The 25,141-nt window shown below is 53.9% G+C and overlaps 1 protein-coding gene across 3 annotated transcripts in view; it reads right to left on the reverse strand.

Annotated features, from left to right (window-relative positions):
- HSF1 (heat shock transcription factor 1) overlaps window positions 1-25,141 on the reverse strand; it is a 70,230-nt gene that overhangs the window by 5,650 nt on the left and 39,439 nt on the right. For 2 of the 3 annotated variants that reach the window (XM_078879469.1, XM_078879471.1), the window contains exons 10-11: window positions 9,963-10,043; window positions 7,399-7,504 (exon numbers count right to left, since the gene is read on the reverse strand). In XM_078879469.1, the coding sequence (XP_078735595.1) occupies window positions 7,399-7,504; window positions 9,963-10,043 (187 nt within the window). The remainder of the gene's footprint in view (window positions 1-7,398; window positions 7,505-9,962; window positions 10,044-25,141) is intronic. The other variant, XM_078879470.1, reaches the window with a different exon arrangement.

A 25,141-nucleotide genomic window follows, 5' to 3' on the forward strand; every position in this document is an offset into this window, starting at 1 on the left:
GGAGGGGGGTGCGGGTGGAGGGCGGTGCGGGTGGAGGGGGGTGCGGGTGGAGGGCGGTGAGGGTGGAGGGGGGTGAGGGTGGAGGGGGGTGAGGGTGGAGGGGGGTGCGGGTGGAGGGCGGTGAGGGTGGAGGGGGGTGAGGGTTGAGGGGGGTGCGGGTGGAGGGCGGTGAGGGTGGAGGGGGGTGCGGGTGGAGAGCGGTGCGGGTGGAGGGCGGTGCGGGTGGAGGGGGGTGTGGGTGGAGGGGGGTGAGAGTGGAGGGAGGTGAGAGTGGAGGGGGGTGAGGGTGGAGGGGGGTGAGGGTGGAGGGCGGTGCGGGTGGAGGGCGGTGAGGGTGGAGGGGGGTGAGGGTGGAGGGGGGTGCGGGTGGAGGGGGGTGAGGGTGGAGGGGGGTGAGGGTGGAGGGGGGTGCGGGTGGAGGGCGGTGAGGGTGGAGGGGGGTGTGGGTGGAGGGGGGTGAGGGTGGAGGGGGGTGTGGGTGGAGGGGGGTGCGGGTGGAGGGAGGTGCGGGTGGAGGGGGTGAGGGTGGAGGGGGGTGCGGGTGGAGGGGGGTGCGGGTGGAGGGGGGTGAGGGTGGAGGGGGGTGTGGGTGGAGGGGGGTGAGGGTGGAGGGGGGTGTGGGTGGAGGGGGGTGTGGGTGGAGGGGGGTGAGGGTGGAGGGGGGTGAGGGTGGAGGGGGGTTAGGGTGGAGGGGGGTGCGGGTGGAGGGGGGTGCGGGTGGAGGGGGGTGCGGGTGGAGGGCGGTGCGGGTGGAGGGGGGTGCGGGTGGAGGGGGGTGCGGGTGGAGGGGGGTGCGGGTGGAGGGGGGTGAGGGTGGAGGGGGGTGCGGGTGGAGGGGGGTGCGGGTGGAGGGGGGTGCGGGTGGAGGGGGGTGCGGGTGGAGGGGGGTGAGGGTGGAGGGGGGTGCGGGTGGAGGGAGGTGCGGGTGGAGGGGGGTGCGGGTGGAGGGGGGTGTGGGTGGAGGGGGGTGAGGGTGGAGGGGGATGCGGGTGGAGGGGGGTGTGGGTGGAGGGGGGTGCGGGTGGAGGGCGGTGCGGGTGGAGGGGGGTGCGGGTGGAGGGGGGTGAGGGTGGAGGGGGGTGCGGGTGGAGGGGGGTGCGGGTGGAGGGGGGTGAGGGTGGTGCGGGTGGAGGGGGGTGCGGGTGGAGGGGGTGCGGGTGGAGGGGGGTGCGGGTGGAGGGGGTTGAGGGTGGAGGGGGGTGTGGGTGGAGGGGGATGAGGGTGGAGGGGGGTGTGGGTGGAGGGGGGTGTGGGTGGAGGGAGGTGTGGGTGGAGGGGGGTGAGGGTGGAGGGGGGTGTGGGTGGAGGGGGGTGAGGGTGGAGGGGGGTAAGGGTGGAGGGGGGTGTGGGTGGAGGGGGGTGCGGGTGGAGGGCGGTGCGGGTGGAGGGGGGTGCGGGTGGAGGGCGGTGAGGGTGGAGGGGGGTGTGGGTGGAGGGGGGTGAGGGTGGAGGGGGGTGCGGGTGGAGGGGGGTGCGGGTGGAGGGAGGTGCGGGTGGAGGGGGGTGAGGGTGGAGGGGGGTGCGGGTGGAGGGGGGTGAGGGTGGAGGGGGGTGTGGGTGGAGGGGGGTGAGGGTGGAGGGGGGTGTGGGTGGAGGGGGGTGAGGGTGGAGGGGGGTGTGGGTGGAGGGGGGTGAGGGTGGAGGGGGGTGTGGGTGGAGGGGGGTGTGGGTGGAGGGGGGTGTGGGTGGAGGGGGGTGAGGGTGGAGGGGGGTGTGGGTGGAGGGGGGTGAGGGTGGAGGGGGGTGCGGGTGGAGGGGGGTGCGGGTGGAGGGCGGTGCGGGTGGAGGGGGGTGCGGGTGGAGGGGGGTGCGGGTGGAGGGGGGTGCGGGTGGAGGGGGGTGAGGGTGGAGGGGGGTGCGGGTGGAGGGGGGTGCGGGTGGAGGGGGGTGCGGGTGGAGGGGGGTGCGGGTGGAGGGGGGTGAGGGTGGAGGGGGGTGCGGGTGGAGGGAGGTGCGGGTGGAGGGGGGTGCGGGTGGAGGGGGGTGTGGGTGGAGGGGGGTGAGGGTGGAGGGGGATGCGGGTGGAGGGGGGTGCGGGTGGAGGGGGGTGAGGGTGGAGGGGGGTGTGGGTGGAGGGTGGTGAGGGTGGAGGGGGGTGAGGGTGGAGGGGAGTGTGGGTGGAGGGGGGTGTGGGTGGAGGGGGGTGTGGGTGGAGGGGGGTGAGGGTGGAGGGGGGTGAGGGTGGAGGGGGGTGTGGGTGGAGGGGGGTGAGGGTGGAGGGGGGTGTGGGTGGAGGGGGGTGAGGGTGGAGGGGGGTGAGGGTGGAGGGGGGTGAGGGTGGAGGGGGGTGTGGGTGGAGGGGGGTGAGGGTGGAGGGGGGTGTGGGTGGAGGGGGGTGAGGGTGGAGGGGGGTGTGGGTGGAGGGGGGTGTGGGTGGAGGGGGATGAGGGTGGAGGGGGGTGTGGGTGGAGGGGGGTGTGGGTGGAGGGGGGTGTGGGTGGAGGGGGGTGAGGGTGGAGGGGGGTGAGGGTGGAGGGGGGTGAGGGTGGAGGGGGGTGTGGGTGGAGGGGGGTGTGGGTGGAGGGCGGTGCGGGTGGAGGGGGGTGCGGGTGGAGGGGGGTGAGGGTGGAGGGGGGTGCGGGTGGAGGGGGGTGCGGGTGGAGGGGGGTGAGGGTGGTGCGGGTGGAGGGGGGTGCGGGTGGAGGGGGTGCGGGTGGAGGGGGGTGCGGGTGGAGGGGGGTGAGGGTGGAGGGGGGTGTGGGTGGAGGGGGATGAGGGTGGAGGGGGGTGTGGGTGGAGGGGGGTGTGGGTGGAGGGAGGTGTGGGTGGAGGGGGGTGAGGGTGGAGGGGGGTGTGGGTGGAGGGGGGTGAGGGTGGAGGGGGGTAAGGGTGGAGGGGGGTGTGGGTGGAGGGGGGTGCGGGTGGAGGGCGGTGCGGGTGGAGGGGGGTGCGGGTGGAGGGGGGTGAGGGTGGAGGGGGGTGCGGGTGGAGGGGGGTGCGGGTGGAGGGGGGTGAGGGTGGAGGGGGGTGAGGGTGGAGGGGGGTGCGGGTGGAGGGGGGTGCGGGTGGAGGGGTGTGCGGGTGGAGGGGGGTGAGGGTGGAGGGGGGTGCGGGTGGAGGGGGGTGCGGGTGGAGGGGGGTGTGGGTGGAGGGGGGTGCGGGTGGAGGGGGGTGCGGGTGGAGGGGGGTGAGGGTGGAGGGCGGTGAGGGTGGAGGGGGGTGTGGGTGGAGGGGGGTGAGGGTGGAGGGGGGTGAGGGTGGAGGGGGGTGAGGGTGGAGGGGGGTGTGGGTGGAGGGGGGTGAGGGTGGAGGGGGGTGTGGGTGGAGGGGGGTGAGGGTGGAGGGGGGTGTGGGTGGAGGGGGGTGCGGGTGGAGGGGGGTGCGGGTGGAGGGGGGTGAGGGTGGAGGGGGGTGAGGGTGGAGGGGGGTGTGGGTGGAGGGGGGTGAGGGTGGAGGGGGGTGTGGGTGGAGGGGGGTGAGGGTGGAGGGGGGTGAGGGTGGAGGGGGGTGTGGGTGGAGGGGGGTGAGGGTGGAGGGGGATGTGGGTGGAGGGGGGTGAGGGTGGAGGAAGGTGCGGGTGCAGGGGGGTGCGGGTGGAGGGGGGTGCGGGTGGAGGGGGGTGAGGGTGGAGGGGGGTGAGGGTGGAGGGGGGTGTGGGTGGAGGGGGGTGATGGTGGAGGGGGGTGAGGGTGGAGGGGGGTGTGGGTGGAGGGGAGTGAGGGTGGAGGGGGGTGAGGGTGGAGGGGGGTGTGGGTGGAGGGGGGTGATGGTGGAGGGGGGTGTGGGTGGAGGGGGGTGAGGGTGGAGGGGGGTGAGGGTGGAGGGGGGTGCGGGTGGAGGGGGGTGCGGGTGGAGGGGGGTGCGGGTGGAGGGGGGTGAGGGTGGAGGGGGGTGCGGGTGGAGGGGGGTGCGGGTGGAGGGGGGTGAGGGTGGAGGGGGGTGCGGGTGGAGGGGGGTGAGGGTGGAGGGGGGTGCGGGTGGAGGGGGGTGCGGGTGGAGGGGGGTGCGGGTGGAGGGGGGTGCGGGTGGAGGGGGGTGAGGGTGGAGGGGGGTGTGGGTGGAGGGGGGTGTGGGTGGAGGGGGGTGAGGGTGGAGGGGGTGTGGGTGGAGGGGGGTGAGGGTGGAGGGGGTGAGGGTGGAGGGGGGTGCGGGCGGAGGGGGGTGAGGGCGGAGGGGGGTGAGGGCGGAGGGGGGTGCGGGCGGAGGGGGGTGCGGGCGGAGGGGGGTGCGGGCGGAGGGGGGTGAGGGTGGAGGGGGGTGTGGGTGGAGGGGGGTGTGGGTGGAGGGGGGTGAGGGTGGAGGGGGGTGTGGGTGGAGGGAGGTGAGGGTGGAGGGGGGTGTGGGTGGAGGGGGGTGAGGGTGGAGGGGGGTGAGGGTGGAGGGGGGTGCGGGTGGAGGGCGGTGCGGGTGGAGGGGGGTGCGGGTGGAGGGGGGTGGGGGTGGAGGGGGGTGCGGGTGGAGGGGGGTGCGGGTGGAGGGGGGTGCGGGTGGAGGGGGGTGAGGGTGGAGGGGGGTGTGGGTGGAGGGGGGTGTGGGTGGAGGGGGGTGAGGGTGGAGGGGGGTGAGGGTGGAGGGGGTGCGGGTGGAGGGGGGTGCGGGTGGAGGGGGGTGAGGGTGGAGGGGGGTGAGGGTGGAGGGGGGTGAGGGTGGAGGGGGGTGCGGGTGGAGGGCGGTGCGGGTGGAGGGGGGTGCGTGTGGAGGGGGGTGAGGGTGGACGGGGGTGCGGGTGGAGGGGGGTGCGGGTGGAGGGGGGTGCGGGTGGAGGGGGGTGCGGGTGGAGGGGGGTGCGGGTGGAGGGGGGTGAGGGTGGAGGGGGGTGAGGGTGGAGGGGGGTGAGGGTGGAGGGGGGTGAGGGTGGAGGGGGGTGTGGGTGGAGGGGGGTGAGGGTGGAGGGGGGTGAGGGTGGAGGGGGGTGTGGGTGGAGGGGGGTGAGGGTGGAGGGGGGTGAGGGTGGAGGGGGGTGTGGGTGGAGGGGGGTGAGGGTGGAGGGGGGTGAGGGTGGAGGGGGGTGAGGGTGGAGGGGGGTGAGGGTGGAGGGGGGTGAGGGTGGAGGGGGGTGAGGGTGGAGGGGGGTGAGGGTGGAGGGGGGTGAGGGTGGAGGGGGGTGTGGGTGGAGGGGGGTGTGGGTGGAGGGGGGTGAGGGTGGAGGGGGGTGAGGGTGGAGGGGGGTGTGGGCGGAGGGGGGTGAGGGTGGAGGGGGGTGAGGGTGGAGGGGGGTGAGGGCGGAGGGGGGTGAGGGCGGAGGGGGGTGCGGGCGGAGGGGGGTGAGGGCGGAGGGGGGTGCGGGTGGAGGGGGGTGAGGGTGGAGGGGGGTGTGGGTGGAGGGGGGTGTGGGTGGAGGGGGGTGAGGGTGGAGGGGGGTGTGGGTGGAGGGAGGTGAGGGTGGAGGGGGGTGTGGGTGGAGGGGGGTGAGGGTGGAGGGGGGTGAGGGTGGAGGGGGGTGCGGGTGGAGGGCGGTGCGGGTGGAGGGGGGTGCGGGTGGAGGGGGGTGGGGGTGGAGGGGGGTGCGGGTGGAGGGGGGTGCGGGTGGAGGGGGGTGAGGGTGGAGGGGGGTGTGGGTGGAGGGGGGTGTGGGTGGAGGGGGGTGAGGGTGGAGGGGGGTGAGGGTGGAGGGGGTGCGGGTGGAGGGGGGTGCGGGTGGAGGGGGGTGAGGGTGGAGGGGGGTGAGGGTGGAGGGGGGTGAGGGTGGAGGGGGGTGAGGGTGGACGGGGGTGCGGGTGGAGGGGGGTGAGGGTGGAGGGGGGTGCGGGTGGAGGGGGGTGCGGGTGGAGGGGGGTGAGGGTGGAGGGGGGTGAGGGTGGAGGGGGGTGAGGGTGGAGGGGGGTGAGGGTGGAGGGGGGTGTGGGTGGAGGGGGGTGAGGGTGGAGGGGGGTGAGGGTGGAGGGGGGTGTGGGTGGAGGGGGGTGAGGGTGGAGGGGGGTGAGGGTGGAGGGGGGTGAGGGTGGAGGGGGGTGTGGGTGGAGGGGGGTGTGGGTGGAGGGGGGTGTGGGTGGAGGGGGGTGAGGGTGGAGGGGGGTGAGGGTGGAGGGGGGTGTGGGCGGAGGGGGGTGCGGGTGGAGGGGGGTGAGGGTGGAGGGGGGTGTGGGTGGAGGGGGGTGTGGGTGGAGGGGGGTGAGGGTGGAGGGGGGTGTGGGTGGAGGGAGGTGAGGGTGGAGGGGGGTGTGGGTGGGGGGGGTGAGGGTGGAGGGGGGTGAGGGTGGAGGGGGGTGCGGGTGGAGGGCGGTGCGGGTGGAGGGGGGTGCGGGTGGAGGGGGGTGGGGGTGGAGGGGGGTGCGGGTGGAGGGGGGTGCGGGTGGAGGGGGGTGTGGGTGGAGGGGGGTGTGGGTGGAGGGGGGTGAGGGTGGAGGGGGGTGAGGGTGGAGGGGGTGCGGGTGGAGGGGGGTGCGGGTGGAGGGGGGTGAGGGTGGAGGGGGGTGAGGGTGGAGGGGGGTGAGGGTGGAGGGGGGTGAGGGTGGACGGGGGTGCGGGTGGAGGGGGGTGAGGGTGGAGGGGGGTGCGGGTGGAGGGGGGTGCGGGTGGAGGGGGGTGAGGGTGGAGGGGGGTGAGGGTGGAGGGGGGTGAGGGTGGAGGGGGGTGAGGGTGGAGGGGGGTGTGGGTGGAGGGGGGTGAGGGTGGAGGGGGGTGAGGGTGGAGGGGGGTGTGGGTGGAGGGGGGTGAGGGTGGAGGGGGGTGAGGGTGGAGGGGGGTGAGGGTGGAGGGGGGTGTGGGTGGAGGGGGGTGTGGGTGGAGGGGGGTGTGGGTGGAGGGGGGTGAGGGTGGAGGGGGGTGAGGGTGGAGGGGGGTGTGGGTGGAGGGGGGTGAGGGTGGAGGGGGGTGAGGGTGGAGGGGGGTGTGGGTGGAGGGGGGTGAGGGTGGAGGGGGGTGAGGGTGGAGGGGGGTGAGGGTGGAGGGGGGTGTGGGTGGAGGGGGGTGTGGGTGGAGGGGGGTGAGGGTGGAGGGGGGTGAGGGTGGAGGGGGGTGTGGGTGGAGGGGGGTGAGGGTGGAGGGGGGTGTGGGTGGAGGGGGGTGAGGGTGGAGGGGGGTGAGGGTGGAGGGGGGTGAGGGTGGAGGGGGGTGTGGGTGGAGGGGGGTGAGGGTGGAGGGGGGGTGAGGGTGGAGGGGGGTGTGGGTGGAGGGGGGTGTGGGTGGAGGGGGGTGAGGGTGGAGGGGGGTGAGGGTGGAGGGGGGTGTGGGTGGAGGGGGGGTGAGGGTGGAGGGGGGTGAGGGTGGAGGGGGGTGAGGGTGGAGGGGGGTGTGGGTGGAGGGGGGTGAGGGTGGAGGGGGGTGAGGGTGGAGGGGGGTGTGGGTGGAGGGGGGTGAGGGTGGAGGGGGGTGAGGGTGGAGGGGGGTGTGGGTGGAGGGGGGTGTGGGTGGAGGGGGGTGAGGGTGGAGGGGGGTGAGGGTGGAGGGGGGTGTGGGTGGAGGGGGGTGAGGGTGGAGGGGGGGTGAGGGTGGAGGGGGGTGCGCTTGAGTTCGTACGTCGTGCAGAGTGAGGGACTCGTAGCTCAGCTGCTGGCTTGACAGCAGCGCCTGCAGGTTGTCCAGGCTCGCGTCGATCGTCTCCAGGTGGTCGGAGAACTCCCCCCTGCAGCACACGCGCGCACACTGCACGTTGTGCCCCGCGACGCCTCGCAGATCGCGCCATCGGCGCCTTATACTACTTCAGGTCTGAACCAGAGAACACCTTGGCTATGTAGCGGTGGTAATGTAGCAGAGCGGTAGCCGGTTCGCCGCTTGCCGCAGAGGTTCGCGTTTTAAAATCCGGCAGGCAGCCCTTGTTAGTACTGCGGGTGTATTCACCGTAAAATACTACTACTCGTGCCGTCTGTTTCACGGTGGACGTTAAATGATCCCGTAATATTCAAAATGAGGCGGCCACTGTATGCCGGCAACATAGTACAGCTATGCCAATTTCGAAACGTGACACAGCAAATTACTCAACTGGGATTGCACAGAGCAACATCGCCCCCTACTGACAAAAACAGGCAGGGCTCTCCTGAAAAATAATTTTAAGTGAAGCTTTCCTGGGTAAAGAAGCAAAATAAAATGGTGCGTATTATGCATTTAAATATATCATACCATATTATATTGGACTCGTCACCTGCCAAAGAAGACTGACAGCTGAACCAACCACTTAGCATGATCGATGCTCCAAAAAGACAAACATATTCATAACCAGGTGAGAGCACCTTTTCAAAGGCGACCTCGGGCACAAATACAATGGCAACGTGCACAGAAGGACAACTCGCATTACAAACACAACCACTCTAAATACACAGAAATGAGAATTCAACATCATCAGCAGAACATGGCTACACCATTACAATTGGTTCAAGCACTGCATTTTATGGCGTCAATGTCACCTCCCTTTTATTTTATTCAGGCCTCTTTTGGAAACAGGGAATTTCCTCTCCTTGTCCCTTCTCTAAATAGTTAATGTTGCGATAGCCCCCGTATCCTTGAACTTAGCTTAACATTGTACGTTTTCACAGCCAATGTTATTCATAGATTTTTTTTGTGAGACCAAGAAATTCCCTGACCACATTACAAGCAGGCAGTATGTTTCGCTCACATATCCGTCTCTCCGCGTAAACAATGGAAGTATTTTTTGCTCAATCCATTGGCTTAACAGCCTTCTGGAATTGCATAATTTCAGCAGTATTCATTTAGTACAAGCAGACTCTGGACCGGGTTCGACACACAACTCTGTGCTGCTAGGAACCCTCCACCACCCGACACAGGAACTAACGAATATCACGTGGTGTACACGCATTGAACAACGTACCAGTTATTATGGTTTCACCTCGCCAGTTAGTTGAAGAACAATCCTCGAAATCAAATGTAGCAATTAGATACACTGGTGAGCTGACACAACAACAATTGGCCAGTACACATGACAATTAATTTGTTTTCCTGTGTTGGGTGATAGAAGGCTCTTAATGCCACAGATTTGGTCAGATCATTACATGGCCTAACCCAAAAACCAACTATGAATTATTCAAGGATGTCAAAATATATTCCAAACATTAATGATAATCTGCAATTTGCTACTAAAATGCAGATTCTAACCTCCTATGCTTGCTTTGTAATCGGGTTTATGCATGGAGTCAACACTCGCAATTCAAAATGACAGCGGCTGCATGTGATGATGCATGAATTGCTTGCAAGTTAGTAAAATGACAGACCATTCATTTGCCTCGTGAAAACAAAACTGTGAAGCTCCATTCTTTAAGAAAACCACCAGCTCATGTCAGAATACTGCAGAGGGATACTGCTGTCACAGTTCGAGCATTTGCATTACTGGGCGTCTGGGAATCCATGGGTCACCGCTGCCCACATACTATACATTTAGACACACACACATACACAAGCGCGGTAGAATATTGTTGCGCACAACTGAATTCAATGATAAATTTACAACTGATATGACCGTTGCATTTTCAACACCGTGAGTTCAGAAAAAAAGTTGCAGAAGTTCCCGTGCGCTCCTTGGGGACAGCTGTAATGCATTATTAGTATTGTGCTTGTTTAATCAGGAAAGCCTTCACAAGTCTCAAGACCTTTTGCAAGAGGATCCTGCCAGGTTTTTGCAGTAGGGGGAGATGTTGCTGTGTGTATTCCCAATTGAGATTTGCAGGCAATCAATTCAGCATTGGGATGTTTGACCAATACCGATTACATTGTAAGGTTTTGTTTCTTTTAAGCTATGGGAGGAAACCGGAGAACCCAGAGGAAACTCATGCAGTACAGGGGGAGAAATACAAACTCCACACAGAAAGGTGCCCGAGTCGGGAATCAAACCCAGGCTCTTCTTGCTGTGTGGTCCAAGTGTTACCACTGTCAATGTTGATGTTGACAATTTGCTGCAATTCTAAAATGGACGCAATGCCCGATTTGTTTCCACAGTTTACCAACTAAGCTCAAGCCGTGTACGAGGCAAGCGTGAGAACGGGACAGGTAGTGAACACAAGCGATGGAGACAGTGCACACAGGACTGGAGGGCATAGGGGAAGTCGGAGGCAAGGAGGGGTGTTTGCTCTGACCCTGTGTAAAAGGAGGAGGGAGAGGATTGACCAGAGGACATGACCCTACTGGCATCATGAAGCAGCTGGGCTTGCACGGCACTGAAAAGACACAATGGGGGGAAAAAACGGAAGGCGTTACTCCTACAAGACGCCGGGGCAAGTCATGGACCGGCGCACAGGCACGCACAGGGGCAGGCATTGGGGAGGGGAAGGCCTGGACTAAAGCCTCCTTTAAAATTACAAATCCATTCCCCAGACTACACCCGAGTTCTACACATTATATTTCAAAAGTGTTGTTTAATGCTTTTATCATAATTACACTTGTCGAAATTTTTCTCAAGAGGGTCCTGCCAAGTTTTTGCAGACGGGGGATGAGGTTGCTTTGTGTTATCCAAATTGAGCAATTGCAGGTAATTTTTCAGCATTTTAAGGCTTGGCCAATACCAATGTCAGAGTGAATGTACTTATATGTACTGTACATAAACACAATTAAACACAAATATACACAATACAATTTAAAGAGTGATCGATATTTTACGTGCAAGTGTCCGTCCGTCACGTTCTCGATTTCCCAAACGCTCGCTACAAGGGAGGGAAACATTCATAAAACAAACTAATCTCTTGCCGAGGTCATTCCCGGGGAATTGTGTAAAAGGTGTGCGAATATATAAAACATTGTTGTAAATGTCCCTGCTGAAACAAGAAATGTATGGATTTATTTGTCAACGCTCATGTCTACTCACCATCCCCCCACCCCCCCCCCCTTGCTTGGGCTCAGTTGGAATTGTCCAGATTTTAGGGTCAATACATGAGGTAGTTATGGTTGTGTTTATATTGTGGTGGTTATGGTTAAATTGCAGCTGTTGTTATTATATTGTAGTGGTAGTGGTTATGTAATAATTATGGTTGTGGATATGGTTCTTATAATGGTTGTGGTTGCATTGTGCTCTGAGTTGTGGTTGTAAAATAGTTTTACGGCTGTGTTGGTAATATTTATACAAGTGGTGTTGGTGATTTTAACACATAGGCTTTCGCGACAAATATGATCCATAATACAGGTTTTTTTTGGGTTAGATTGCGTAAATATAAATGTGTCGTTAAAGAAAAATGTGTCGTTAAAAATACAATGATGCACAAATCAACAGGGCACTGAATGCCAAAACCAAATCAAATAGCACAAGCGTTGAAACTGACCAAGTAATTAAAACTATTAAAATACCGTACATTGCGGGAGTAACTGATAAACGAGGCGGATTTTTGAAAAACAGATTTGGCACGGTACATAAAATACAGAAACTAATATTTGGTACTGAAGATGTATTACCGAAGTTATCAACAGAAGGTGTGTACTGGATTAATTGCCCTTGTGGTAATTGGTATGTTGGTCAGACAGGACGAATGATTAGCATGAGACTAAATTAACATATTCTTTGGGTCTTTCGGTGGAGTCACGAAGCTAGGTTAAAAGAAAATAACAAAAAACTACGACGTTTCGATCGCAAAACAAGCGGTCGTCATCAGGAAAAGGGGGTTAGCTTCTAAAGGCAACTGTTTATAAAGGTTTGAAATGGGCACAGCCCAAATGTCAGCAGCATGGGCGGGGCAGCTGATGTTAATGTAAGTGGTGAGTCTTACACCAATTGAAGGGCTGCCAGGTAAAAATTAGCATGTTAATGTAAGATCGGTGAGCGGCCTCCACGGCGAGCGCGCTGAGGTGGCTATGTTAATGTGAAAGATTAGCATGTTAATGTGAGAGATTAGCATGTTAATGTGAGAGATTAGCATGTTAATGTGAGAGATTAGCATGTTCATAGAAGATCGCAGAGCCGCCGCCGCCACCTCGAGGTCGGCGCGCGACGGTGCCTGTGTGAGAAATTTAACCAGTTAACGTAAAATCAGAGAGCCGAAAATAACAACTAACATGGGAAGGTGGTAGGATGGGAACATCACAGCCAGTAATGACTTAAACTGGTTGAAAACGTCCTTCCAATGATTGCTCAGTTTGTACCCATCTTTTCGGTTGAAATTGTGTCCGTGTCTGTATATATGGATGGCTTCATTAACTAATTTTTGTTGATAGCCAGTGGGTTTGCAAAGTACCTTCGTCTTAGAGAAATCAATTTCGTGTGAGCCCACCGCATTAAAACAATGATCAGCCACGCCCGAGGTATTGGTCCTACCATATTCTTAGGTTTTTTCGGTAAAGTCATGTAGGTAAAATATTTAAATTAATAAAAGTAAAATAATATACCTACCATGTTTCAGATCTGTCTTATGTTCACGAACGGTCTGAGACATGTCAATTAGTTTCCCCAATGTAACTACTGCCGCAGACACAGCTTAGTGTCTAGACGCCGGGGTACTGCATGTCAGGGATCACATCCTTCACAGATGGGATCAGATCACGAATTTTATGTACTGTGTTAAATCGAACCTCGATCTTGTGTTTGCTCATGATTTTGGAAATCCTTTTGGTGACCCCTGCTATGTATGGCAAGGTGATGATTTTGATTGGGTCCTCAGATGGTTCTTTCTTAACGGTTGGGGTGATAGCTTTACGTATTGTGTAGTCTGAATATCCATTTATCTTGAGACCTTGGTGTACATGTTCCAGTTCACTGGCTAGGTGATGATGGTCGGAAATACATCGAGCTCTATGGTGTAGAGTTTTGATGAGAGAATTCCTCTGGGATGGATGGTGGTGGGAATCAGGTTTTATATAGGCATCCGTATGGGTGGCTTTCCTGTAGACAGAGTGTCCCATTGAGCCTTCTGGTCTCTTTTCAATTAAAACAGCCAAGAATGTAGCTTACCATCCTTTTCCACCTCTATGGTGAATTTGATGGCTGGGTGTACGGAATTGATGTAGTTGAGGAATTGGTTCAGAGCTGGTCGGTCATGTGGCCAGAAGACAAACGTGTCATCTACGTATCTCTTCCACAAGGACGGACGTAGAGTGGATGCCTGGATGGCATCTGTCTCAAATTTTTCCATGAAAACATTGGCTACAACTTGTTTGTAGAATGTTCCATTCCAGGTGAAGTGTTGGTGAGGCAGTGTCTCACCAGGGCCGGTACATCAGCATTCAGTCCTTGTCGGACCAAATCTTCAAAGATTGCCATGGTGTCAGGCACACGAACTTGGGTAAACAAAGGGACTACATCGAAACTAACGAGCAAATCACCTGGAGATAGTGAGATGTCCTTAATTAACGATACCAAGTGAGCTGAGTTAAGTAGAGCTGAGGTGGTCTTACCAGTGAATGGTTGTAAGGTCTCAGACAGAAATCAGGCCAGTTTGTAGGTGGATGAGTCAATGGGTGGTCTAGCAGCAGAGGGTTTTAAGGAAAACCGCTTGGTTGGTTCGATTAAAGATGTCGAATCGGTGATGATATTGTTGGTTTTCATAACGAGGCTGTTGGTGGGATCTCTTTTCATTTTTATATAGCTACCATCATTAAGTAGGTCCTGAATTTTGTTATTGTATGTGGTTTTGTCCATGATGACTGTGGCATTGCTCTTACTGATGTTGCTAATAGGCGTCTTAGCGTTTTTAAGGAGCACCAAAGGAATATTAAATACTCCCAAATACAACTGTTGGCAGTGGCAGAACACGTGTGCCAACAAGGACACTCTATTGATTTTGATGTTGAAGTTCTGTGCAAAACTAGTTACTACTGGCCAAGACTTATTATAGAATCTATCGAAATTGAGAGATAAAAATAATTTTAACCTTTCGGATAGCTACAAGCTTAGTGGTGCTGGAAGCGAATCATCAAGTAAATACAATGTTTAACTGCATCCCTATACAAGTTACCATATGTCGATGGTGATTACCTGTAAGCAGACAATAATAGGTACTGCTTTTGTCATGCACACAAACGACAGCATGTACAAGAACAATGTGCATGCATCACGTGCGTTGATTACCATATGAATAACCCAACCGGTAATGGCTAACTATTGCAATGTATATACATTCATTAACCCCCCCCCCCTTTGGCCTTCGCACGTAAGGGACTCACATGTCTCGTAATCACATCTATCCCTGTATTTAAAAACAAAACAGGAGAATTTCTCCACAAATCTGGCTGTCACCTGATGATGCTAGTTGTAATTACTGGCGAAACACCATACTCAGATTGTAAGTGTTGTGGATTGACTCTCCAACACACGGGTGTGCTGTACTAGTAACGAATTGGCACGTTCTGTTTACGGGACAAACCTTACTAGTTGGCTGTCGGGTGGTATTGGTGATATTAACATTGATATTGTTTTGATATTGTTATTGATATGTCTTATTGTTATTGAAATAAACAATATTCTTGTTGTTGATGTTAATGTGATTAATGTGGTTGATTCTGGTACTGTTTATGTCAAATCGTTGTTGGTGTTGATGTTGTTGTGATTTGTTATTTTATTTTTGTTCATGTTTTTGAGAGTAGGCCAGCAAGGACCAATGAGGAACAAACAGCAACTAATCCACATCGCTTGCATTTCACTTGAGTTATATCCTGTGAAGATGCTAGGGTATCACGAGTACAGATATATCAAGTGATAAAATCAAAGAAATGATCAGTCTATAATTTTAATGGTAGGTTTATTTGAAAAGTGAGAGACAGAATAACAACAACAAAATCCAGAAAAATGCATGTCAAAAATGTTATAAATTGATTTGCATTTTAATGAGGGAAATAAGTATTTGACCCCTCTGCAAAACATGACTTAGTACTTGGTGGCAAAACCCTTGTTGGCAATCACAGAGGTCAAACGTTTCTTGTAGTTGGCCACCAGGTTTGCACACATCTCAGGAGGGGTTTTATCCCACTCCTCTTTGCAGATCTTCTCCAAGTCATTAAGGTTTCGAGGCTGACGTTTGGCAACTCGAACCTTCAGCTCCCTCCACAGATTTTCTATGGGATTAAGGTCTGGAGACTGGCTAGGCCGCTCCAGGACCTTAATGTGCTTCTTCTTGAGCCACTCCTTGGTTGCCTTGGCCGTGTGTTTTGGGTCATTGTCATGCTGGAATACCATCCACGACCCATTTTCAATGCCCTGGCTGAGGGAAGGAGGCTCTCACCCAAAATTTGACGGTACATGGCCCCGTCCATCGTCCCTTTGATGCGGTGAAGTTGTCCTGTCCCCTTAGCAGAAAAACACCCCCAAAGCATAATGTTTCCACCTCCATGTTTGATGGTGGGGATGGTGTTCTTGGGGTCATAGGCAGCATTCCTCCTCCGCCAAACACGGCGAGTTGAGTTGATGCCAAAGAGCTCCATTTTGGTCTCATCTGACCACTACACTTTCACCCAGTTGTCCTCTGAATCATTCAGATGTTCATTGGCAAACTTCAGACGGGCATGTATACGTGCTTTCTTGAGCAGGAGGGCCTTGCGGGCGCTGCAGGATTTCAGTCCTTCACGGTGTGTTACCAACTGTTTTCTTGATGACTATGGTCCCAGCTGCCTTGAGATCATTGACAAGATCCTCCCGTGTAGTTCTGGGCTGATTCCTCACCGTTCTCATGATCATTGCAACTCCACGAGATGAGATCTTGCATGGAGCCCCAGGCCGAGGGAGATTGACGTTTTTTAGTGTAGTCTTCCATTTGCGAATAATCGCACCAACTGTTATCACCTTCTCACCAAGCTGCTTGGCGATGGTCTTGTATCCCATTCCAGCCTTGTGTAGGTCTACAATCTTGTCCCTGACATCCTTGGAGAGCTCTTCGGTCTTGGCCATGGTGGAGAGTTTGGAATCTGATTGATTGCTTCTGTGAACAGGTGTCTTTTATACAGGTAACAAGCTGAGATTAGGAGCACTCCCTTTAAGAACCTTCAGCTCCCTCCACAGATTTTTAAGAGTGTGCTCCTAATCTCAGCTCGTTACCTGTATAGAAGACACCTGGGAGCCAGAAATCTTTCTGATTGAGAGGGGGCCAAATACTTATTTCCCTCATTAAAATGCAAATCAATTTATAACATTTTTGACATGCGTTTTTCTGGATTTTGTTGTTGTTATTCTGTCTCTCACTGTTCAAATAAACCTACCATTAAAATTATAGACTGATCATTTCTGTCAGTGGGCAAATGTACAAAATCAGCAGGGGATCAAATACTTTTCCCCTCACTGTATATGCTGCGTGGTCTGCTTGTACTGTAAAGTACTGTCTTTGCTGCAGAAAAAGGTCCATCGCCATGTATTTTTCGAAGGCAGACCTCACCAATGGCACGCTACGTTAATCAGCCCGACTGCCAACACCATCGTCAAATCGCTCAGCCTCACGTACTGTACACCTATCAGCTCTCCAGGTAGCTTACCCTTTCCTCCCAAACGCTCCCACGGGTCTCCAGTTTAACCTGAAGAGGGCCTCTCAACCCTGTGACCCCCTTCAATACCCCCAACATCATCTTTGTAATGAAGGTTGCCGAGTCACTCTCCATTTGTGTATTTATACTTTCAAAAATTTCACCTCAAACACCAAACCATCGTCTCCATCACTTCTCCTGCTTAATGTATTCACGCCCAATGCTCACCCCTAACACTGAATCGAGATGCATGTGGAAATGTGTGAACATGTGCGTGGTGCGTGAGCATGTGTCGAGCTACATCTTCACAATCATCATTCATCATCTTACCTATAAACATAATTTTTTGTCTGTCTGTCTGTATCTATGTGTGTGGACGCAACTTGCGAAGGATTTGGCTCGCAAACCGTCGGGTTTACGTTTACAAAAAGTAGCCAGGTACCACGCAATAAGCCCTGTGGGTGAGCTAGCGCTATTCAGTTTTCCCATCCGTCAACTTAAAAGTAGTTAAATAAGCAATGTAGCGCTATTTATTATTTAATTATTTTCTCGCGCCGCTCCACGAGCGCAAAAGATGCCCAGGGGCTGCCCCTAGCAACGCACACGCATCAGCATCATCGGTGGAGGGGGGGGGATTTCTAATTCGCGTTCAAAATGCAAAAAAAATACACAACGCTGAGGTAAATTCATCAAAGTGTCATGTCCTCTTCTCCCCCCCCCCCACCCCAATGTGTGCACTTACTACTATAGGGTCGGTAGATGCTAATATTATAGCGCTTAGATAGCATTATTGTAGCGTGGACTGGGTAATGGTGGGGGGTTAGCGGCTCAGCCCCCAGCCTGCCAAGGTGCCACCTCGGCCGGCTGGGCAATCTAGGCGAGGCTGGGGGCTCTGCATGGTACTAGGCCTCACCGCAGCAATGTTAAGTAATATTTTCTTGCTTCTTTCGCTAAACTCGCATAGATAGAAAACTAATATGTAAAAAATAATTTTGGAAACATTAAAATAATGTGTGTGTCCAAGTCCTTGTGTACGTGTGAGTCGATGTGTGTGCCAGTCGATGTGTGTGTGTAAGTCGATGTGTTTGTGTGTGCGTCGATGTGCGCGTGTGTACAAGTCGATGTGTGTGCAGGTCGATGTGTGTGTGAGTCGATATGTGTGTGTGTCAGCCGATGTGTGTGTTAGTCAATGTGTGTGCGTGGTGTGTGTGTTTAAGCAAATATTTAAAAATCAAGTTAGTCATTTTTAAAATAATAATAATAATGTGTGTCTAAGTCCATTTGTGCGTGCGAGTCGATGTGCATGTCTGCGTTTGTGTGCGTGTCTGCGTCTATGTGTGTGTGTAAGTCGATGTGTCTGTGAGTCCATGCGTGAGTCGATGTGTGTGTGTGAGAGTCAATGTGTGTGTGAGTCGATGTGTGTGTGAGTCGATGTGTGTGTCAGTCGATGTGTGTGTCAGTCGATGTGTGTGTTAGTCGATGTGTGTGTGTGGCTCCATGTGAGTGTGTACGTCCATTTCTTTGTGTGTAGGCCCATGTGTGTGTGTAAGTCGATGTGTGATTGTGTTAGTCAAAATAAAAATACATTGTGTGTGCGTGTAAATCGATGTGTGTGAGTCAATGTATGTGTGTGTGTGTAAGTCCATGTGCGTGTGTGAGCTGCTGTGTGTTTGTAAGTGATGTGTGTGTAAGTCGATGTGTCTGTGTGTGAGTCGATGTGTGTGTGTGTGTGTGTGCGAGTCCATGTGTGCGTGAGTTGGTGTGTTTGTAAGTCGATGTGTGTTTGTAAGTCGATGTGTGTGTGTAAGTCGCTATGTGTGTGTAAGTTGATGTGTGTGCGTGGGTCCATTTGTGTGTTTAAGTCCATTTGTGTGTGTGTAAGTCCATGTGTGTGCAAGTCGATGTCTGTGTGTGTGAGTCGATATGTGTGTGTGAGTCGATATGTGTGTGAGTCGATGTGTGCACATAAGTCCATATGTGTGTGTAAGTCGATGTGTGTGTGAGTCGCTGTGTATGTAGTGATGTTTAAGTCGTGGTTTAGTGGTAATTAATTGAAGGTGGAGGGGTTATCAGCCCCTCACTCCCGTCCAGAGCCCCCGTTTAACCACTGTGGTGGTCACAGACGCCATGAGGGGAGAGGGCCAATGGGCATTGGCCCTCTCCCCCCACTACCTGGTCTGTCACTCCGCACGAAGCTTCAGGTCTTCTCGGCCACAGTCATTCCCTCCCTTCTCTACGCTTGCGAAACGTGGACCCCCTTGATGGAGCGTCTTCGCCGTTTGGAGACATTTAGGCTGGCCTGCCGACGATCCATCCTGGGTTTAACCAGGCTGGATTGTGTGAGGAGCTCAGAAATCCTTGAAAGATCTGGGCCAAGTCCCATTGGTGAGCTCCTCCGGCAGGCAAGGCTGCGTTGGCTGGGTCATGTAGCCCGCATGCCCAGCCACCGCATGCCTAAACAGCTTTTGTTCGGCCGGATCGAGGGGGCTAAACGGGCGCGGCACGGGCTAGAGAAGATGACGGAGTGATGTGGTACAGGAGGACGTGGAGCTGAGTGGACTTGCCGATGACTGGTACCAGCGGTGTCAAGATCGGCCACTGTGGAGAAGGCTCGTGAAGGACGTTACTGGGCAGTTGGAGGCAGTCGCCCGTCAGCAACAACGGAGGGCGGAGGAGCGACGCTCACAACAACGAGCGGAGCGCCGGGTGGCTAAAGCACAGCAAGTTGGCACAGCCAGTCATCTCGGTCATCTCAGTCAGTCGACCCGTGGCACCTGGGTCTGCCCCGTGACAACCTGCCAGCGGGCGTTCGACACTTCAAGTGGCCTCAAGGTGCACATAGCCTGGCACAAGCGTTGTGGTGACGTCACTGCCACTTAATGGCGAATGGCGGTTGCTGTTGTTGTGTGGGTCCATATTTGTGTGTAAATCCATGTGTGTGTGTCTTATGTATGTGTGTGTTTGTGTAAGTCGATGTGTTTGTATGTTTGTGGGTCGATGTCTGTGCGTGTGTGTAAGTCGATGTGTGTGTGTGTCTTTCTCGCCCGGGCAACGCTGGGTACTTCCCGCTAGTAGGTTATATATAATGATCAGTTTAAATTACTTTATTTTATTCTATGTCTTAATATATGTTGTTTCTATCTACATGCATTATGTATTTGCTTTCATTTGTACATGATACCAAGTGGGGGAAAATCATGCAGAATTCGTTAAAGAGGGAGGGGGTATTTTGGATCCAAGGACGCAATCATATTTTATCCACGAGGTCTGTATGTCAAATGCGGTTTTGCCCAACACGGCGTTTTCCAGGAACATAACCCTTGCATTCAGCGAGGTTTACATGTAATGTTTCTTCAATCAATAAACTACAGTAACATTTAATATATCTGTATCTGGCTACTAAGCCAAAATGTTTCTAATACTTAGTGTTTGTTTAAGCAAGTCCATCGTTTCACTCATAACGTATGATGTAAAACTAAACATTCAGAAATATGCAACAATGTAATGTACAAATATTGAGAATGTGATGAGACATCATATATTTCAGTTTGTTTAGGTCACACCATAACTGTTTTTTATATATTTTCCGTGCTTGTGTTTCTCAGCCGCTAACTAGATGGTATATCATTATTATTACTATGCTGATTTACCTAGGAAAATCTCACTGAGTCCCAAGACTGTTTAACACGGAGGCTTGCGCGACCAATATTATCCATAAAGGTGTTTTTGGGTTAGATCGCGTAAATATAAATGTGTCGTTAAACTGAAACAAGAGGATTTCTCCACAACTTTGGCTGTCGCCTGATGATACTAGGTGTAATTACTGGCAAAACGTCATAATCGAATTGTAATTGTTGTGGGGGTTTACTCTCCAACACACCGGTTAGTGCTGTACTAGTTACGAATTGGCATGTTTTGTTTACATGACAAACCTTACTAATTGGCTGTGTCGGGTGGTGGCGGGTTTAAAGGCACTATTATATTTATGCGATCTAACCCAAATAAACCTCTATTATGGATTCCAAAACTGTTTCAGGAGGGTCCTGTTGAGTTTTTGGATAACAACTCTGCTGCTGTGTGTAATGACAATTTAATAATTTGCAGGTCATTTTTCAGCAATGTGATGTTTGGCCAATATCTGTAGCATTGTATGTGTTTGAGCTATGGAATGAAAATGGAGACCTCGGGAGAAAACTCATGCAGACGAGGGGGAAAACATCCAAACTCCACTTACACACCCTGCAGAACAGGGGCAAAACAAACCAATATATACATTGAAAGGAGCCCGAGGGCAGAAATCAAACCCAGGTCCGTTTTGTTGTGAGCCATGAGTGTTTCCACTGCGTCACCCTGCCACCCATAACAACTGACATCTGCGGAAAACAGTTATATGATCACACATGAAGAATGGAATACACAAACTCTACTTCCCCTCTCAATGGAGAGACCATATATGAATGAGCTGGCACCACCAAAGGGGCATGTGTGCCAAAGGGCACGTCAGAGACAAGCCAGAGATGGGGAGAGTGCATTAGAATGGGAGGTTGTGAGCAGTGTGAAAGGGAACGTTGTAAAATAAATGCGGGAAAGGTGTCAATGACCCGGCGTCACTCAGTGCAGACGAATGAGACATGGCTCTTGAGCAGCAAGCCGCAACAGAGTTATGCATACAACGCATATCCAATCGTCACACATGCGCCCTGACCAATTCACCGCCCCCACCCAGTGCAAGATATGTGCACCGTGTTACTGTCATTTTCTATACGTATGCATGTTGAACTTCTTTCGCACTGTATTGATAAGGAAGCCATTGGAGCTATGCACTTTAAATCTAGATTGGAAACTAATTTATTTAGAACTGCTTTTGTCTTTAATTTGTTGTCCTTCCTCAGTGTTGTATCTATGCCCTGTTTTCCGATATTAATATTAAGAATAATTAAGAATTTTTTTTTATTATATCTATATATATATATTTTAAATTAAATAATGAAAACAACCCACTACAAGCACACCAGGAATCTGTGAAACGGCCATTAAACTGCACAAACAGATGGCCCATGAATGCTTGGAGGGTTAGGAAAGGTCGCGAGGAGGGGTCGCGGGGGTGTCTGCTTCTTCTCGCTCTGTTTGTGTTTTTTGTTGCCCGCTCGCAAGGAATGCGCAGAGGGGAGTCACGTTTTGAGTTAGGCACGGGCACACACATCGAACAGGCAGTCTGGGTCGAGTCGTGCTCGGTCTCGCAACTCGGCTTGCGACGCAGCGTTGCGACAGGGCTCGCAAGAGAGCTGGGGCAGATCGTGCCTCGAGGAGAGATGGGACGACGAGACGTCGTTAAGGTGACAGTCTGAGTGCAGTCAGTCCGAGTCGCGCTCAGCGGTGCGACGGGGCTCGCATGAGCCGAGAGAGTATCGCTGAAAGTTCTCTTCTACAGTTATCCTGATGTGTTGAGTTGCTCGCAAAGTCAAGGATTGCGATAAGTTGATTGTACTAAGTTTTCACAGTCGGCTAAGAGGTGTGCAAATACAATTATAAATTTTGAGAGCGAATGCAAACAGCTGCAGCTGGAGTTGTGCTAACGAACAATCAGCCGGGAGAAAGAGAAGGAGAGCGCCGCCGAGCGCCACCGAGCGCCACCGGGCGCCACCGGGCGCCACCGGGCGCCACCGAGCGACACCGAGCGACACCGAGCGACACCGAGCGCCACCGAGCGACACCGAGCGACCGAGCATCTTCAAGGACAGCATCGTGCCAACTCGTCATCTAGCAGTAGAGGGGAGAGAGAGCGCAAGAGCAGCACGACTCGGACGTCACCGGGCGTCACCGAGCGTCGTGCCAACTCGTCATCTAGCAGTAGAGGGAGAGAGAGCGCAAGAGCAGCACGACTCGGACGTCACCGGGCGTCACCGAGCATCGTGCCAACTCGTCGTCCAGCAGTGGAGAGAGAGAGCGCCGAGCGAGGGAGCAGCAGGGGCTCGCGGCGGCCACGCCCAACCCAGAGAAAACTTCTGGCCGCTGTTTGTATCCTCCCACACCACACAAGCTAACGACACAAACAACATAATGGGTGGCGTCGTCCGGGATCTCTCGCAGACAGTGTTTTGCATGGATGATGGAATGAATCACTACGTGTTAACCAGAATATCGGGATCGAACATTGCATGGTGATTGTAAACGGGCGTAAAACAAAAAAAACGCCCTCTAAGGTTAAAACCCAGAATAGCAGGTTGAAACAGAGACAGTGGAATTAAGATAATATCGTATCAAACCGATTGCATCCTGTGATAAATGGTGTTAGAGGTACGCACTCTGAATCGGAAAATTACAGAATAGCTCGAGTCAAACTGACCACACTCTTCTTCTTGGTTCTTTCGGTAAAGTCACGTAGAAGGGAAGTAATAAAATAATAAAAATAAAACATAATAAAACAATTCTCACGACGTTTCGGCCACAACGCAAGCAGCCATCCTCAGGCGAAGAATGAAACACCCCAAGCTTGGAGCGTATATTTAAGCTGGGTTAGAGGGGGGGGAGGTGGGAAGAAGAGCGCCTAAACAAAATAATTTGCATATCAAGAGGAATTCAGCATATGGAAAATGCGTAGGAGGTGGGCGGGGGGGGTTCCAAATCAATACTATGCCCGTGCATTATGCAGGATTAGCAGCATCAAAGGGGGGGGGGGAAGGAGGGGAGCATTAACAAAGGAAAGGAATGTTAATAGTATGTAGCTGTAGTTACTAAACAACCACGTAAAAAACTACAGTATAAACTGCATGACAAACTAAAGTATAAACTACATAGCATCATCAGTAAACTTACTATACTCTACAATAAGCTGAGTTACTAACAGTAAGTAATACATGAAAAATTCTACGTTGTAAAAAATTATATAATATGCTTCCATCTAAACTTTATTCTGTTACATCACACGCGTCTATACCGTACTATATACTTCCATAGGCAAAACCAACATTAAATTACATACTGTATTGCTATAAACCACCTTATACATTTTTAATATAACACTATGTATTATTCTACCCACCCTAATGTGTATCAAAATGGTTTATTACGTCCTTCCAGTGATTGCTAAGCCAGAATCCATCTTCTCGGTTAAAATTGTCTCTGTGTTTGTAAATGTGGATCGCCTCATGTACGAATCTCTCATGATAGCCAGATGGCTTGCAGAGAACCTCTGTCTTGGAGAAGTCAATGTCATGTGAGCCCACTGAGTTGTAACAGTGATCTGCCACGGCTGAGGTGTTTGTCCTACAGTGTTTCAGGTCAGCTTTATGTTCACGGATGCGGTCCGAGACATGTCGTTTGGTTTCCCCAATGTAACTGCTACCACAGAGGCAACTTAGTTTGTAGACACCAGGGTACTGTATGTCTGGAACCACATCTTTTACTATTATTTATTATTATTTTATTATTTTGTGACTTTACCGAAAGAACCAAGAAGATGAATCCCTGCAGTCACGAAAGCTTTAAATCGAAATTTGACCACACTCTGTGAGATAATTGTTTTATATGCACTCTGAAAGGAAAGGTCAAAGTAACTCCTGCCACTTGAGATGATAGGATTAAGAATAATTTTTGAATGGATTACGGAATACTGGGAGCTCGTATTAAAACGTACCAACCGATCTGTTACAAAGCAGTACAGTCAGAGAGACATATGGGAAGGGAGCTGTATCGATAACACGAACACACCTCTGGGGAAACTAATTGACTGGATAAAATGTAACGAAGGCGAACACGATGCAAAAGCTGCAGAGAAGGCAGGACAGGACTCATGCCTTCCCATACAGGCATACAGACAGGGATTGTGGAATGAGGAAAATTTTGGAAAGGAAACGGGAGAGAAATCGTCTCTAATAAACGAGGAGAAATGTCCTCACACTCTCGAGAGGGAAGAGAAATCAGTGCTCGCGACACCAGCGAAACTCACAGACGTTGATCCACAGAATAAATATGGAAGTAACATTAAATCACACTCTTGGGTACGTGGACAGAGTCCAGGGACTGATTGCACAAAAGTTAAAGTAAAATCGCCAGGACATGGTACAAAGAGGGCAGAGGCAAAAACTGAAGGGAAATGGCAACACGAGCGACACAGCACTGGGCGCGCACACAAAAAATGTACGCCGCTGAAATACGCCCGACACAGTACAGATCAAAGTGACAGATTGCCTGATGATAACTTGTTTGATGATGACGCTGACGGCGATCAACTTTCGGAATACTTATTCAACAGTAAAACCCTTAAATTGATGGACAAGGCTCTAGTCAGAATTCCCGATTTTGACCCACACAATCAGACTATGGATATACACACACATATCGCAACAGTAGAAGAGGAGGTAATGATTAGAGGGCTGATGAGACGGGATGAAAAAGCGAGTTTGTTGAAACGAAGCTTACATAAAGAATCTATACCATGGGTAAATTCACTACCACACAAGGTTAGAAATGATTTTAAACAACTGAGCCTGGCAGTGATTCGGAAGTTTGGAGAATATTCTACACTCACTGAGGGGTTTTATGCTGTAAAATCGATGACCCAGGGCATGGACCAAGACCCACGTGACTACCTTTTACAATTTAAAAGAGCGTATTACGCAGGCGATGTGAATCAATACCACGAAGGAGATAAAATGTTCAAAATTATGTTTTTTTAATCCTTGAGCCCAGAGATTACAGAAAGGGTGAGAATGGTTTTGAATCCAGAAACCGCATCCTTACGCTGCATAGAGAGCAAGGCATACATGGCATGGTTATACAGAGCTAAGAATCATAATTCGGATCCAGAACACAGGGAGAGGGATAAGGAACCCAGCTTCTCAGAGAGGAATAAAAATCACCGAGCAGTCCCACAATGCAGGGAGGAGCA

Source organism: Lampetra fluviatilis, chromosome 54 (genome assembly GCF_964198595.1).
Source record: "Lampetra fluviatilis chromosome 54, kcLamFluv1.1, whole genome shotgun sequence".
Lineage (NCBI taxonomy): Eukaryota > Metazoa > Chordata > Hyperoartia > Petromyzontiformes > Petromyzontidae > Lampetra > Lampetra fluviatilis.